This window comes from Delphinus delphis, chromosome 6 (genome assembly GCF_949987515.2).
Source record: "Delphinus delphis chromosome 6, mDelDel1.2, whole genome shotgun sequence".
NCBI classification, from domain to species: domain Eukaryota; kingdom Metazoa; phylum Chordata; class Mammalia; order Artiodactyla; family Delphinidae; genus Delphinus; species Delphinus delphis.
In genome coordinates, this window is record NC_082688.1 from 33,822,087 (window position 1) to 33,836,026 (window position 13,940).

At 42.1% G+C, this 13,940-nt stretch overlaps 1 protein-coding gene across 5 annotated transcripts; it reads left to right on the forward strand.

Annotated features, from left to right (window-relative positions):
- The first annotated feature begins 1,285 nt into the window (after window positions 1-1,285).
- On the forward strand, window positions 1,286-13,399 carry TRMO (tRNA methyltransferase O). Of its 5 annotated transcripts, XM_060013368.1 has the most exons (5): window positions 1,286-1,419; window positions 6,962-7,136; window positions 7,954-8,111; window positions 11,041-11,703; window positions 12,948-13,399. In XM_060013368.1, exons 1-5 carry the CDS (start codon window positions 1,344-1,346, stop codon window positions 13,205-13,207), a joined length of 1,332 nt encoding a protein of 443 aa, XP_059869351.1. In that variant the 5' UTR covers window positions 1,286-1,343; the 3' UTR covers window positions 13,208-13,399. The 5 variants fall into 5 exon arrangements, with proteins under 5 accessions (XP_059869351.1, XP_059869352.1, XP_059869355.1 ...); XM_060013369.1 differs by lacking the exons at window positions 6,962-7,136; window positions 7,954-8,111 and having other exon boundaries at window positions 1,305-1,419; XM_060013372.1 differs by lacking the exons at window positions 6,962-7,136; window positions 7,954-8,111 and having other exon boundaries at window positions 1,305-1,393.
- The last annotated feature ends 541 nt before the right edge of the window (window positions 13,400-13,940 follow it).

Sequence of the window (13,940 nt, forward strand, 5' to 3'; positions counted from 1 at the left end):
AAGAATAATGGTATTCTTTTCCAAATTTTCACGTGGAAAGAAACTATCAGAGAACACGTAGGTGTATGAATTTTATCAATTTTTAAAGTTTTTGTTTTAAAACCTACAATCTTCTCTATTTTTCTCATGATTTTAAATACACTGACACGCTACTGTTGGTTAAATTTAAACATGTTTTACCTGCAGAAATTCTCTCACAAATAACCTGAAATAACTTGAAATGCATACCCTTTTGAACACTTCCTTTTCTCATGTATAAATTAAAATGTTTGCTGAATTTCGCAAAATGTCAAAACAAAAAACAAAAACCCATAATCTTCTCTTTAAATCTTTGGCTCCTTATGATGGTTACTTTCTGCTAGTGGTCTGTTAGTTCATGACAAATGAACAGGTTTAGGAACAGCTTTTCATGGTTGTTGAATCTTTTCAATCTGTGGAGTTTTACGGTTTTGAATAATTTATTTTGCAGGCAGTATGTCCCCCCTCTCCCCATGAAGCAACAGGATAAAATGCTCAGAAGTAGAATTATATATACAGAGGAACTTGATAAATACACAGGTGAGAGATGACGTTACAAGTAAGTGGGTAAAAGGCCAGGCTAGCGGTGCAGGGATAATTGGTCATCGCATGGGATGAAAACTGACTCTTGTTGGCCCTCAACTTTTTAGAGCTGCCCAGAAACAACGACTACAATCCCCTCAATGTGTATGGCATGTTGACTCAGTTTCATTCTCGCTTCATTTCTCGTGAGGTATGGAGCACAAGGAACAGTCCCCACTTCTTACCCGTTAATTTGGTGTGGGGCTACCCATCTATTAGATTTGAAATAAGGTTTACTTGGGGTTCCTTTCTGACAAAACATCGTTTTTCTTGTGGAAAAATGGGAGCATACAGAGAAGTATAAATGACCATCTGTGTATTCCCACCATTCAAGAAGAATTAACGTTTAATAACATCCGATCATCTTGCTATGTGCTAATTGTATATACATATTCTTTTTATTTAAAAATTAGCGTCATGCACTGGATATGTAGGTTGCTTATTATTTCGAGAGAGACATCTTTATGCATAAATCTTTATCGACGTGCCCCCCTTGGAAAGGGTGGTAACTTGGAGCTTCTGACTGCCCTGAAAAGGCGGGCAACTGCAAGGGGTCCGCGCGATAGAGCAGACACACGTTCAGAAGCGGAACGAGGGATCCAGACCCTAATCGCCACCTAGCGGTGGCCTCCGGCTCCGCCCGCCGCGCACCGCACTTCTTCCGCACTGCGCAGGCGCCATGCATGGAGACCGGAAGCGGAAGGCTTGAACGCGTTGGGTGGGCACCTGTGAGACCACTAGCCATGCGCGACTTGGAGGAGCCCGGCCCTCGACCCACAGCGACCTCGTGCGGGTGCGTGAAGCCGGCTCTGGAGACAGGTAACTTATAAGAGGCTGAAGGTTCCGCACTCCGAAGAGCCCTAAGTGCAGGGAGCCGACTTCGCTGCAGGGAGGGACGGCAAATGCGAGACCTAGAATGGACGTGGGTCGTTTTTCCTGGTTATTGGAAGGCACGGGTCATGTGCTTAGGAGAGCACGTGATGTGTCTTAGGCGAGCGGGATGACATCATCTCTCCTGTTCTGTTCTTGGTAGCTAAGGTGGCCTGGTCTTGGCAGAACAGCCACGTGCAGTGTAGCAGCCTTTGTCTTGGGGAGTTCTCACCCATAAATGAGAGATAGGATATATACAGCAGGTGTTCTGCCGATTCGGGATTAATGCCACAAGAGAGAAGCAACCTGTGCTGCAGGAAGTGTAGGAAATAGTTTTAAACTGGGCATTGAAAGATGGCATGCGTTTGTTTCTCTTTATTTTCACCCCTATTTTTAGGGCAGAATATATTAACTTTAGAAATCCGAGGAAGCAAATGGAAAAAAAGATGAAAGTAGTTGGCCATTACCCAGAGAAAACCACTGTTAACATCTTGGTGTCTACTTTCCATAATACTTGCAGTGCCTACATATTAGAAACATGAGGTGATATGCGACACCACTGTTTTATAACTTCAAAAAAAAACTTGAGGACTTCCCTGGTGGCCCAGTGGTTAAGAATCCACCTGCCAGTGCAGGGGACACGGGTTCGAGCCCTGGTCCTGGAAGATTCCTACATGTTGCAGAGCAGCTAAGCCCGTGCACCACAACTACTGAGCCTGCGCTCTAGAGCCTGCGAGCCACAACTACTGAAGCCCTCGTGCCTAGAGCCCATGCTCCGCAGCAAGAGAAGCCACCGCAATGAGAAGCCTGTGCGCCGCAATGAAGAGTTGCCCCCACTCGCAGCACCAAAGACCCAATGCAGCCAAAATTAAATAAATAAATTTAAAAGAATAAAACAAAACTTTGATTTGAATCCCAGCTCTACATTTATTAAAAACAAAACAAAACTTAAGGTTCATGAAAATCTTTCCATGGCAATTAATAATGTTAATTTTGAGAAGTTGCACGCTATTTTGTTTTATAGATGTGCTCTTATTTAACCAGTTCCCTATTGTTGGGCATTTAGGTTATTGCTGGTTTTCATTGTTCTAAATGAAAGTTTTGAAACTAAAATCTTTGTGTATGTTCTAAATGTTTAACTTGAATTTCTAAAAGGTATTGTTATGTGGTCAACGGTTGTGCCTGTTAAAAAAAAATTGTTGTATACTGCCAGATTATAGGTCTGATAGCTTTTTTTAAATTAATTAATTATTTATATTTTGGGCTGCTTTGGGTCTTTGTTGTTGCACGTGGGCTTTCTCTAGTTGTGGCGAGTGGGCAACTCTTTGTTGCGGTGTGTGGACTTCTCATTGCGATGGCTTCTCTTGTTGCAGAGCACAGGCTCTAGGCACGTGGGCTTCAGTAGTTGTGTCATGCAGGCTTAGTTGTTGTGGCACATGGGCTTAGTTGCTCTGCGGCATGTGGGATCTTCCCGGACCAGGGCTGGAGCCCGTGCCCCTGCATTGGCAGGCAGATTCTTAATCACTGAGCCACCAGGGAAGCCCCAGGTCTGATATTTTGACAGGCAGGAAAGAGCAGGGCTCAGAGGTCTACAGAGCATGGGGTCCGGGAGCTGTAAGTCAGAAGTGTTGGATGGGGGACTTTCCTGGTGGCCCATTGGTTACGACTCTGTGGTCCCAGTGCAGGGGGCCAGGGTTCGATCCCTGGCCAGGGACTAGATCCCGCATGCATGCCGCGACTAAGATCCTGCACATGGCAACAAAGATCCCGCATGTGGCAACAAAGCTCCCACATGCCACAACTAAGACACGGCACAGCCAAATAATAAATAAATAAATAAACAAACACAAGGAAGAGTAGCCCCCACTCGCCGCAGCTAGAGAAAAGCCTGTGCGCAGCAACGAAGACCCAACCCAGCCATAAATAAATAAATTTAAATAAATAAATAATAAAAATTAAAAAAAAGAAATATGACATCTGTTAATAGTGGGAAACAAAAAGTTTAGAGAGTAGCGAGACATAAGGAACTCAGAATCCGGAGGACTGGTGTAGTGTGTTTTCAGGAGGGGAGGGACTGGCAGAGGGACGACAAATTATAACAAGGGTAATTTAATAGTCTGGGCAAGAGGTGAAAAGGACCTGGACATTTCTGTCTGCACAAGACTTGTTGATAAGACTTGTGTACAGAAAGCCTCTGCGTTAATAACTTGTGGGTTTTTTAAAATTATATGGTTAGTACAGTTGTAATATTGTTAAATTGAGGGAAAAACCTGTGTGAGGGCTTTAAAAATCTCTTCTTGCTGAGCACCTTCTATTGTACTAGGTACTTTACATATTTTAGTCATCTTTCCAAGATAGGATGATTATCCTTGTTTTATAGCTGAGAAAACTGGATTTAGAGAGGTAGGCAGTTCTGCCCAAGGTCACACAGCTAGTGTTATGGCCCTGTGTTGTTTTTGTCCTTTTTCTCTTTTCATACCAGCCATAGGCCCCAGGGAAACTTCTCCCTCTTTCCATGTAGTTCTCATGCCAGTACTACTCTGGCATACCTGTGCTCTCCCTATGTAAGGCAGTTTGATTTAATTGTTGATTTACTTGTCCACTCTGTCAATGTACTGCACACGTTGATGGTGAGAACTGGTTCTTGTTTATGCCTGTTCCCAGGCACTCAGCACAGTGCTTACCAAATGGTAGGTGCTTAATGTTTTCTTTTTGTTTGTTTTTTGAGATATGAGGCAAGAGGAAGAAGATCAGAATTCCCTTGGGTGGACGTTCTCAGGCCTCCACTTCAAGGAGAGCATTCAAGCAGAATTTATATTTGGAAATTATTGAGCATTTATATTTCATAGCATTTAATATTCCAAGAACCGGGGCACAGAGAATAAATAAGTTCCAGACGTATTAGAATATGGTTAAGTTCCGACGTTTATTAGATGGATAGTTGATATGTTGAGAGTGGTCCCAAACATTTGAGAGTGACATAGCTGAGGGACTCCTTCCAATGTAGCTCATTCAGTTCATTGCTCACCCAGTATTATCTTGCTTATGTTCTTATAGAGGTGAACAAACAGGGTTGGAATAAATCTAATGGGTTACAACTTATATTTATCATAGCATATGTATAGCCTGTGAAAAACAGGTATAGACTGATTCAATGAAGTGATAGCTCAAGTTAGTTATAAACTTGTAGACCCCCAATCAGATAGTCAAAGGCAAAAGTCTTTGATCATTACTACAGATAAGACATTTCCCATGATATTGAAGCATATTGTGAGTTTCTCTCAATCAACTGTTAACTCCACTGTGAAAAGAGTTCTTGTTTTGTATTTTTTCCCCCAAACTTAGCACAATGTCTGGCAATTGTAGACACTTGGAAAGTGTTTGTTAAATAAAACAGAACATAACTGACTAGGGTAGGAGCCCTATTTGGCCATTTTTCTTCATGATATTTTTATGAACACCAGAGAATTGTTTGACTTCAGTTCCTTCATCTTTAAGATGTTTACTATATCAACTCCACAGAGCATAGGTGAAGGTTTTAAAAAAAGAGTGCCTGTAAATGTAGTTGGAAAAAAATGTAAAGTCATCAAAAATGTACGCAGTGTCGATGGATCTTAGAATCATAATATTGAGAGAGAGAAAGCAGGTCTGAGAAGATACCAGTTTTTATAGAACTCAAAGACAAAATAAATGAAGCGTTGTTTAAGCATGCATATGCATGTGATAAAATCATATTTAAGAAAAGAAATGAATGATAAAGACCACATTCAGGCTCTTGTTCAGGCACATTCAAGCGAAAGGTAGGGAGAGAGGCAACATAAAAAGATGCAAGTTGTTGGTAAAGCACTAGTTTTTGGGCTGGGTGGTGGTACACAGAATTTCATTTTAACATTATGCTTTATTATATATATGTTGCATGTAATATTTTATATGTATCACGTAATTTAGTTTTTATAAGTGAAAAGTCACGAAAGGTGCTGTGAAGGACAGGCCTATAGTCTCACTGCCCACCTGTGCTGATAGGATAGATTTAATGGAAACTGGAAATAAAATGAGGTTCTAGAATGTCTTTATATCATCTCTTAAAAGAAGCTAATACAGCCTTCATGAAATGTGAAAAAAAAAGTTATCTATAAATTCAAAATGCTAGTTGCAGATACCTACTTTAAACCTATATTGATGTTGCCTGGCCAGTTTTTTCTTCTTTTGAGTTACTGGTTTAAAACATTTTAAAAATGATTTGTGATTATTGTAAAATTTTCAAATATTATAGAAATTACAGAGTTGAATATAAAAATAATCCAACAATCCCTCCACCAGTTTTTTTTTTTAACTCACAGTTCCATCTTTATTACTTCTAACAAAAGATACTAGGATGATGCTTTTGTCTCTTCCTTGGTATTTGTCTACTGTATTAACTTCGACCATCCCAATAGAAGAATGTGCCAATAAATTATTGATGACTTTTTACTGTTGCCTGTATGGTGCAGTGATACCAATATCAGAGGGATTACAACCAGCCTAAACAGAAAAGGACACAGTTTAAAGTCTCCACCAGTTTTAACCAATGTTAAAATTTTGGTGAATATCCTTCTAGATAGCTTTCTAGACATACATGTGTACATGTTTAGTTAGGTAAATACATAAAATTTTCATAGATAGGATTATGTTACACACATTCTTCTTTCACTTTTTCACTTTCCATTTTAATCAGTTTAGACTTACATAATCCTTTTCTCCATGTAGCATGAATTTTTAAAGTACCTATCCTCTTGTAGGCAAGTACTAGACAATGAGAATGTAGCAATCAGTAAGACAGAAAAACTCCTGCCCACATGGAGTTTACATTCTAGTGGGGCAGAGAGCTGCTGGAGCAAGCCTAACCTGAAATCTATACTGCCTCTAGATATTTTAGTACTGTGATCCCATACACTCCCTTTATTGCTTAATTAAACTAGTTTTTTTCGTGTGTTCTGTTGTTTTCAATTGAAAGCATTTTAACCTATATACAGTCTCTGTCTCCTTATCTTTCATTATTCTTTGCCTTGTATTTTCATACTCCAGCCAATCAAAATGGCTTGTTCCCTGCTTATGCTATAAAAGTTCTCATTTAACTTTGTGCAGCTTATTCCCTCTGTTTGAAATACCCTCTTAGCCCTAACCAAGATCACATAACATAGTCATGGTTGCATAGAATTTGAATTATAGTCATAGTAGCTCTTCTAAAACTGAATTTTTCCTTTCATTCTTTCTTTCTTAGACCAATACTCTTTCCAGTTTATTATCTAAAGGGATGTATTGATAACAATGATATATGAAATGATAAGCATATTTATATGTACTTTTGAATGCTATAAGAATCTTATTTTATAGTTGTATAACATCTAATAGATTTTAAAACTATGAAATCGATGCATTAAAGAAAACATGTCTTCCTACATCTTTGCTTGACCTTTTCATTAATGATTTCTTATCTAATTTTCTTCTGTAGGGAATCTTTTAACTGAGCCAATTGGTTACTTGGAATCCTGTTTCTCGGCCAAGAATGGTACTCCAAGGCAGCCATCCATTTGTAGCCATTCACGGGCTTGTTTGAGGATTAGAAAAAGCATCTTTAATAATCCTGAACATTCCTTGATGGGCTTAGAACAGTTTTCTCATGTTTGGTAAGTGGTTTTATAGTTAGAAATGGTACTTTGGACCATAACTTGCCCTTGAGTAAAGTACTCCAGTTGGAGGCAACCCTGGAGACTGCCATCCAGACCACCTATGTCTATTGCATGGGATTTTTGTACTATATTCATGCATGTGATTGTCTGCATAACTTGGACACCCTCAGGGAAACTTGGGATCCACTGAGGGGCACATTCCATCTGCAGTTGGTTCCAGTTTTGTTGAATGACTTCTGTTGAGCTGAAATCTGTAGACCTTCTCGATTCTGTCCGTGGGTCATTATTCTGTCCTCTAGACCACGGGTCAGCAAGCTATGGCCTGTGGACCAAACCCATCGCATCTTCTGTTTTTGTAAGTAAGTTTATGGGAACATAACCACGTGCATTCATTTATGTGTTGGCCGTGGCTGCTTTTGTGTTACAACAGCAGAGTTGAATTATTTATAGCAGAGACTCGTTGACCTGCAAACCCTAAAATATTTACCGCCTGGTCCTTTACAGAAAAGGTTTGTGGACCCTGCTCTAGACCCATGAAATATTGTTTATTCAGGTACTTGACAGAAGCCTGTTAAGGTCCTAGCATGTGCCAGTCATTGTGTTATGGGCAGTGGATATAGAGATAAGACTGTCTTCTTTCAAAAAACGGGAATGATATTACTCTTTTTTCCCCCACTGATTATATTTTAGTACCATTAGAAGCATTCTTTCTGTTTTAATTTGTGGGGAATTAAAGTTTTTTTTCTCCCTCAAATCATTATGATAGATTGACTGTGTTCTTTTCTTACTCAGTGGTTTGGTTTATTTTCAATAGGATTTTGTTTGTTTTTCACAAAAATGGTCATTTGAGCTGTAAGGCAAAAGTGCAGCCTCCTAGGCTGAATGGTGTGAAGACTGGCGTTTTCTCTACAAGGAGCCCACATCGTCCCAATGCGATAGGACTGACCCTAGCCAAACTGGAAAAGGTAGAAGGTAATTTGTACTTTTACCACTTTTTCCTTAACCAAAAGAAGTCTTATAAAATCAACATAGTATTCAGCACTGGCTGTTATTGAGACAAGTACCAATGGTGTTAGCCCCTGTGAACCACCAGACATTGAGGAAAATGAAACGATTAAAAGAATGTCAGCATTGAAACACTTTGGAATAAGCTCTCATAGGATGCTCAGAGTTAGTTTATATCATTATATTTATCAGAAGTTATTAAATTATTTAAAAGTAACTCTTAAGATTTTATAATCATTAAATTAGTAACCAAATTTTTTCTGACTTGGAATGCAGTAAATATAAAATGATCTAAAAATAACTGGACACTCTCAAAATTTAACGCACCGTAACTGGTTGCACATGCATATATGGTCAGCACATCTGACCACAGTGTGGTGGATCATTTCTTCCTTGCAGCCCTGAGGAAATGAACATGCATCGTGGCTGCAGTGCCGCTGTCCACTGTGATGTGAGGCAGAGGGTCTGGGATGAATACACCATAGGTTGAACATTTGTCAGATTGTGGGAGAACCTGTGTAGAATACCAGATTTAACTACGTGTTCATATATAAACGCGTTACTGAGCCGTTAATTTCTGAAAGCCTCCCATTCTTGAATCCCTTGGACCTGATCAGCACATTTGGGTGTGCTGGGTAACACACAACTTGGGTAACAGTACTGGAACGTTTTATGATCGTTTGTGCAACCCACACGTATTTTCTGAGCACCGAATATGTGCCAACCATTGTTCTAGGTGCTGGGGATATAGTGGCAAGCAGATTAGATAAAAATCCCAGCCCTGCAGAGGATCTTAGCATTCTAATGGGGAAGATCAAATCAGAAAGGTGAAAGGCAAACACAGTAGCACTGTAGACACTCTTATAAATAAGCGTTATGAGGATGACCAGTGTTTGTGTGGTGCTTTGCAGTTTATAAAGAGTGTTCATGTATGGTATCTCACAGTGGCTCGTGGGCTTGATAAGGTAGCAGTCTCCATGTTATGGATGAGGGCACTGAGGCTCTTTGATGTTTGATAATTTACCGAATAGCATCCAGCCAGGGGGTTGTCTGACTTCAAATCCCATGAACTCTCACCTGTGCCCCAGTGCTTTTCTTTCTTTTGCAGACATTATTAGGCATAATCCATCACTTAGAAAGTCCAAAATCTTCTTTCCAAAGTTCCAGGTTCATTCCCAATAAGCATGTTTTAGAAATCAGATTCCTTTGTTAGTCATGTTTTTCTCAAATGGAGATAGGATCAAATGTGATCACATGCAGTTTTTGATTCTCACTGGGCCAGTTTTCCAAGGATCAAGTTAGTAGACTTTGCCCCAGTAGAAGGAACTGAACAACAGCTGTATAAGTGGGACAACAGGGGACCTTTCCTTAATATTTGGTAATGGTGACTTATGTTCTGTTTAATTTTTTTTTTTTTTTTGGCTGCATTGGGTCTTTGTTGCTGTGCGCGGGCTTTCTGTAGTTGCGATGAGTGGGGTTTCTCATTGCCTCTCGTGTTGTGGGGCATGGGCTCTAGGCACGCTGGCTTCAGTAGTTGCAGCACATGGGCTCAGTAGTTGAGGCACGTGGGCTCTAGAGCGTGTGGGCTTCAGTAGTTGTGGCATGTGGGCTCAGTAGTTGTGGCATATGGGCTCTAGGGCACATGGGCTTCAGTAGTTGTGGCGCATGGGCTCAGTAGTTATGGCTTGTGGGTTCTAGAGTATAGGCTCAGTAGTTGTGGCACACAGACTTGGTTGCTCAGCAGCACGTGGGATCTTCCCGGACCAGGGATCAAACCCATGTTCCCTGCATTGGCAGGCGGGTTCTTAACCACTGCGCCACAGGGAAGTGCCCTGTTTAATTATTCAGTGGAGTATTAGATTCCTATTGCTGTGTAACAAATTACCATGCACTATCAGTTTAAACAGCACACATTTATTATGTGTTTAAAACATTACAATGTTTCTATAGGTTAGGAGTATGGGCACAGCTTAGCTGGGTCCTCACTTAAGAGTCTCACCAAGCTGCAGTGAAGTGGAATGAGTTCTTTTCTGGAGGTTTGACTGTAGAAGAATCCATTTCCAAGCCCTCTCTGGTCATAGGCAGAATTCACTTCCTTGCAGCTGTGGTTCTGAGGGTCCTGGCCTCTTGCTGGTTGTTGGCTGGTGGCTGCTCCCAGCTCCTAGAGGTGGCCCCCAGTGCCTAGAGACCTCTCGCAGTGCCTTGCCACACAGGCTTTCCCAGCAAGGCAGCTTGCTTCTTCAAGCCCACAGGGAGAGTCTCTCAAGTGAACCTGCCAGCAAACACAGGAGTCTTAGATAACATAGCATAGTCACTGAAGTGATATCAAGTCATACTCAAGAAGAGGGGATTATACACCAGGAGGTGACATCATGGGGCCACCTTAGACTCTGTTTGACACATTGGAAGCCATCATCAGTCCCACAGAGATATATTGAGGACTCTGATGTGTCTGGAACAGAGTTAGAAGCCCCCAGTGATGCAAAGGTGAGATGGCCCCACCTAGTGCTCGAGGACCTACTTACTGTCTAGGGGGAGAGACTCTAAGCAGGTCATTGCTAGACCATGTGACGAGGGCTTCAGGAGAGGTTCGGGCACAGGTACCTCTGTGGAACCCAGAGGAAAGAATGCTTATGTCTGGAAGAGCCAGAAAGGCTCTGTAAAGGAGGTGTTTCGTGAGAGCCTTGAAGAGCAAGTAGGAGTTTGACAGATAAAGAAGAGAATGGGTTTCTAGGTAGAAAGAAAACTGTATGTTGGCACCAGGTATAAGAGGGCCTGGTGCGTAAGAGAATTGTGAGTAAGCTTGGTGGGCTTTAAGCAGATGTTGTTGATTCTCCTGTTGTTTGCACTGTTCTTCATTGTTAATATTTCTAAGAGGATGTTTTTCACATTACAGGTGGAGCCATATACCTTTCTGGAATTGACATGATTCATGGCACACCTGTACTAGACATAAAGCCCTACATAGCTGATTATGACTCGCCACAAAATTTGATTGAGCCTTTAGGGGACGTTAATTTACAGAATAACCAATGTAAACCAAAAACCGTGTCCCAGTGTGACGGCAAGACTGATAGCTGTGACCAGCAACAGCTCTCAGGGTACGAGGAACCACAGCTCTACAGTTGTACTAAGGAGAAACCTAAATGTCCTGAAGATAGAACTTCGGGAGAAAACAACGCAAAACACGACAACTCAGCAAAAATCCAGCAAAGCTCACCTGAGCCCAGGGAGAGAGCAGCAGATTTGGGTGAAGAATCAGGAAGTGGTCCGAGTCCTAGGGTAGCAGAAGAGCAAAGTGGCCCATGTTGCCTGGAGAAGAGCGTTTCAGAGGAACAAGCAGACAGCAGGCTGAGGAGAGGGGAAGCAGCGGTGGTCGCACAAGGACACAGCACGGAGATGCCGCCCGAGGCTCTTCTCTGCCCTTCCAGGGCGGCTGGTGCAGCCCACCGCAGTGCGGTCCCCACCTGGGTGAGAGAGGCTCCCGTGGCCACCTTGGGAGTCCGGTTTACTCCTCACGCAGAGATGGACCTTGAGCACCTCAGCTCAGGTGAACCAGGTACTTTCCATTTCTTGTTTCTGAATGAGAGATGAGCTTTTACTTGGAGGTTTAGGCAAACTTGCTATTTCTGAGGGCAGTTTTTTTTTTTTTTTTGCGGTACGCGGGCCTCTCACTGTTGAGGCCTCTCCCGTTGCGGAGCATAGGCTCCGGACGCGCAGACTCAGCGGCCATGGCTCACGGGCCTAGCCGCTCCGCGGCATGTGGGATCTTCCCAGACCGGGGCACGAACCCGGGTCCCCTGCATCAGCAGGCGGACTCCCAACCACTGTGCCACCAGGGAAGCCCTGAGGGCAGTTTTATATAGAGTATTCGTGATTATGACTTGTAAAGAAATGTAGACGTATAAAATCATACTTGGGCAACGTCATCATCTGATGGCTTTCGATCAACAACTGTTTGTTCAGCACAGTGAGTACCAGGCACTCAGTCAAGTGTTCGCTGAGAACGGCTGCTGCCCAGGAATTGGGCCTCTTGTTTGCGTGTGGCAGTAGCTCTTGGAGTTCTCAAACAGCGTTCGGAAGCTAAATTGTGCTTGCTCTGTACCTGTGTAGATAGAGCTTTTTCATCTGTTTCACTATCTGAGTAGAGAAATGTCTCATCTTGTTTCACCTATTGGGTGGTGGATAGCTCGACCTCTGTCACAGAGCCCAGGAGTAAGAAGGAAAGAGTGTCTTAGCACAGAAATTGTCCCTATAAAGTCCCAGCACTAGAGGCACGCACTTCACTGCAGAAGAGAGAGGCCACAGGGCTTTTAACTTGGAGACTGTTTACTCTAATACATGGTTGTTAAAAAACATTGTTATCTGGTTTTTCCAGCCCACAAGCAGATTCCAAGCAGCTGTCCAGAGTGAAGGAGAGGCCCATTAAAAAGTGGGTGCGGTGATTCCTGTAAGAAGTAGCCAGTTAGTTGCCAAGGAGATGTCAGATTTCACCTGCCCCTGGATGGTTGTTCTACTCATTCTTTCCTAAGGCTTTATGTTTAAACAGAACATTTGATTTTTAAATCAATCTCTTTATTTTCAAAGTTTTGTTTATCAAAGTTGTTTCATCACTGTGTACCGTTCATGGGAAGAGGAAGGTCAGCTTTTTTTTTTTTGTGGGGAGTGGGGTGCGTCCCACACGGCTTGTGGGATCTTGGTTCACCGCCCAGGGATTGAACCCTCGCCCTCAGCAGTGAAAGCGTAGAGTCGTCGCCACTGGACCACCAGGGGAATCCCCAAGTTGTGTTCTTCTTATTGCAGGTATTGGTCAGGCTTCATTTAACTATTTTCAGTCAGCGGAGGAAGCAAGGTGTGCCATCGAGGCTGTGCTGTCAGCCGACCCTCGATCTGTATATCGACGGAAACTCTGCCAGGATCGTCTTTTCTACTTTACAGTAGACACAGCACATGTCACGTGCTGGTTTGGTGATGGCTTTGCAGAGGTCTTAAGGATCAAGCCGGCTTCTGAGCCTGTTCAGATGGGTGACCCTGCGGAGTCCTTGGTGCCTCTGGGATCGTGAGTAGCCTCCGTCGAGTCTTTAAGGCAGCCTAATTGACTTCGGTGTGGCTGTTGGATTTTCTGTACAAGCTAATGATGTGCCTTCTTTGCAGAAAGAAGCAACGCTTTGTGATCTCACTGCTTTGATTGATTTGGGTTGTTCAGAATATTTATTTGAAAAACATGTATTTTAATAAACTAAGAGATAAAGAATTTGGAGAAATCGCCATATCATGATCGTTTTTGATCAGTTAATATTGAAGAATCCAAAGGTGATGCTTTATCACTGTTTTCTGAAAGAAGTCAATTCTTCTTGGCACTTGATAAAACTAACTGGGCAGAAGCTGGGTGGATGTGTTGAAAAATTCATGTTGGTTTTTTTGTCTGAAAAAGCCTGACCTCTCTGTTTTATTCTAAATCAAACTGAGTTATGATATCTTAAGAAACTTAACAAATCAAAAACCAAGTAGTTATAAAGATCTTTAGAGATTAAACCCCTGTGTTTCAGAGACTTTGCCATACACTCACGCATGCACACACGCACACACACGTATGTGTAATATTTAATCCTGATTCCAAAATTAGAGACGCTAAGGTTTCTTTGGATGCCTTTGTATCAGAAAAGAAAGTCACTCTGAGAAGTCCAAGAAAATAACTTAATTACTGGTTTATTTCTTGTTTATTCTATGACTGTTTACTGAGAACTATCGTGAGTTAGGTTTTGGTGATAGAATGAAATGAACGGATGCAATTCT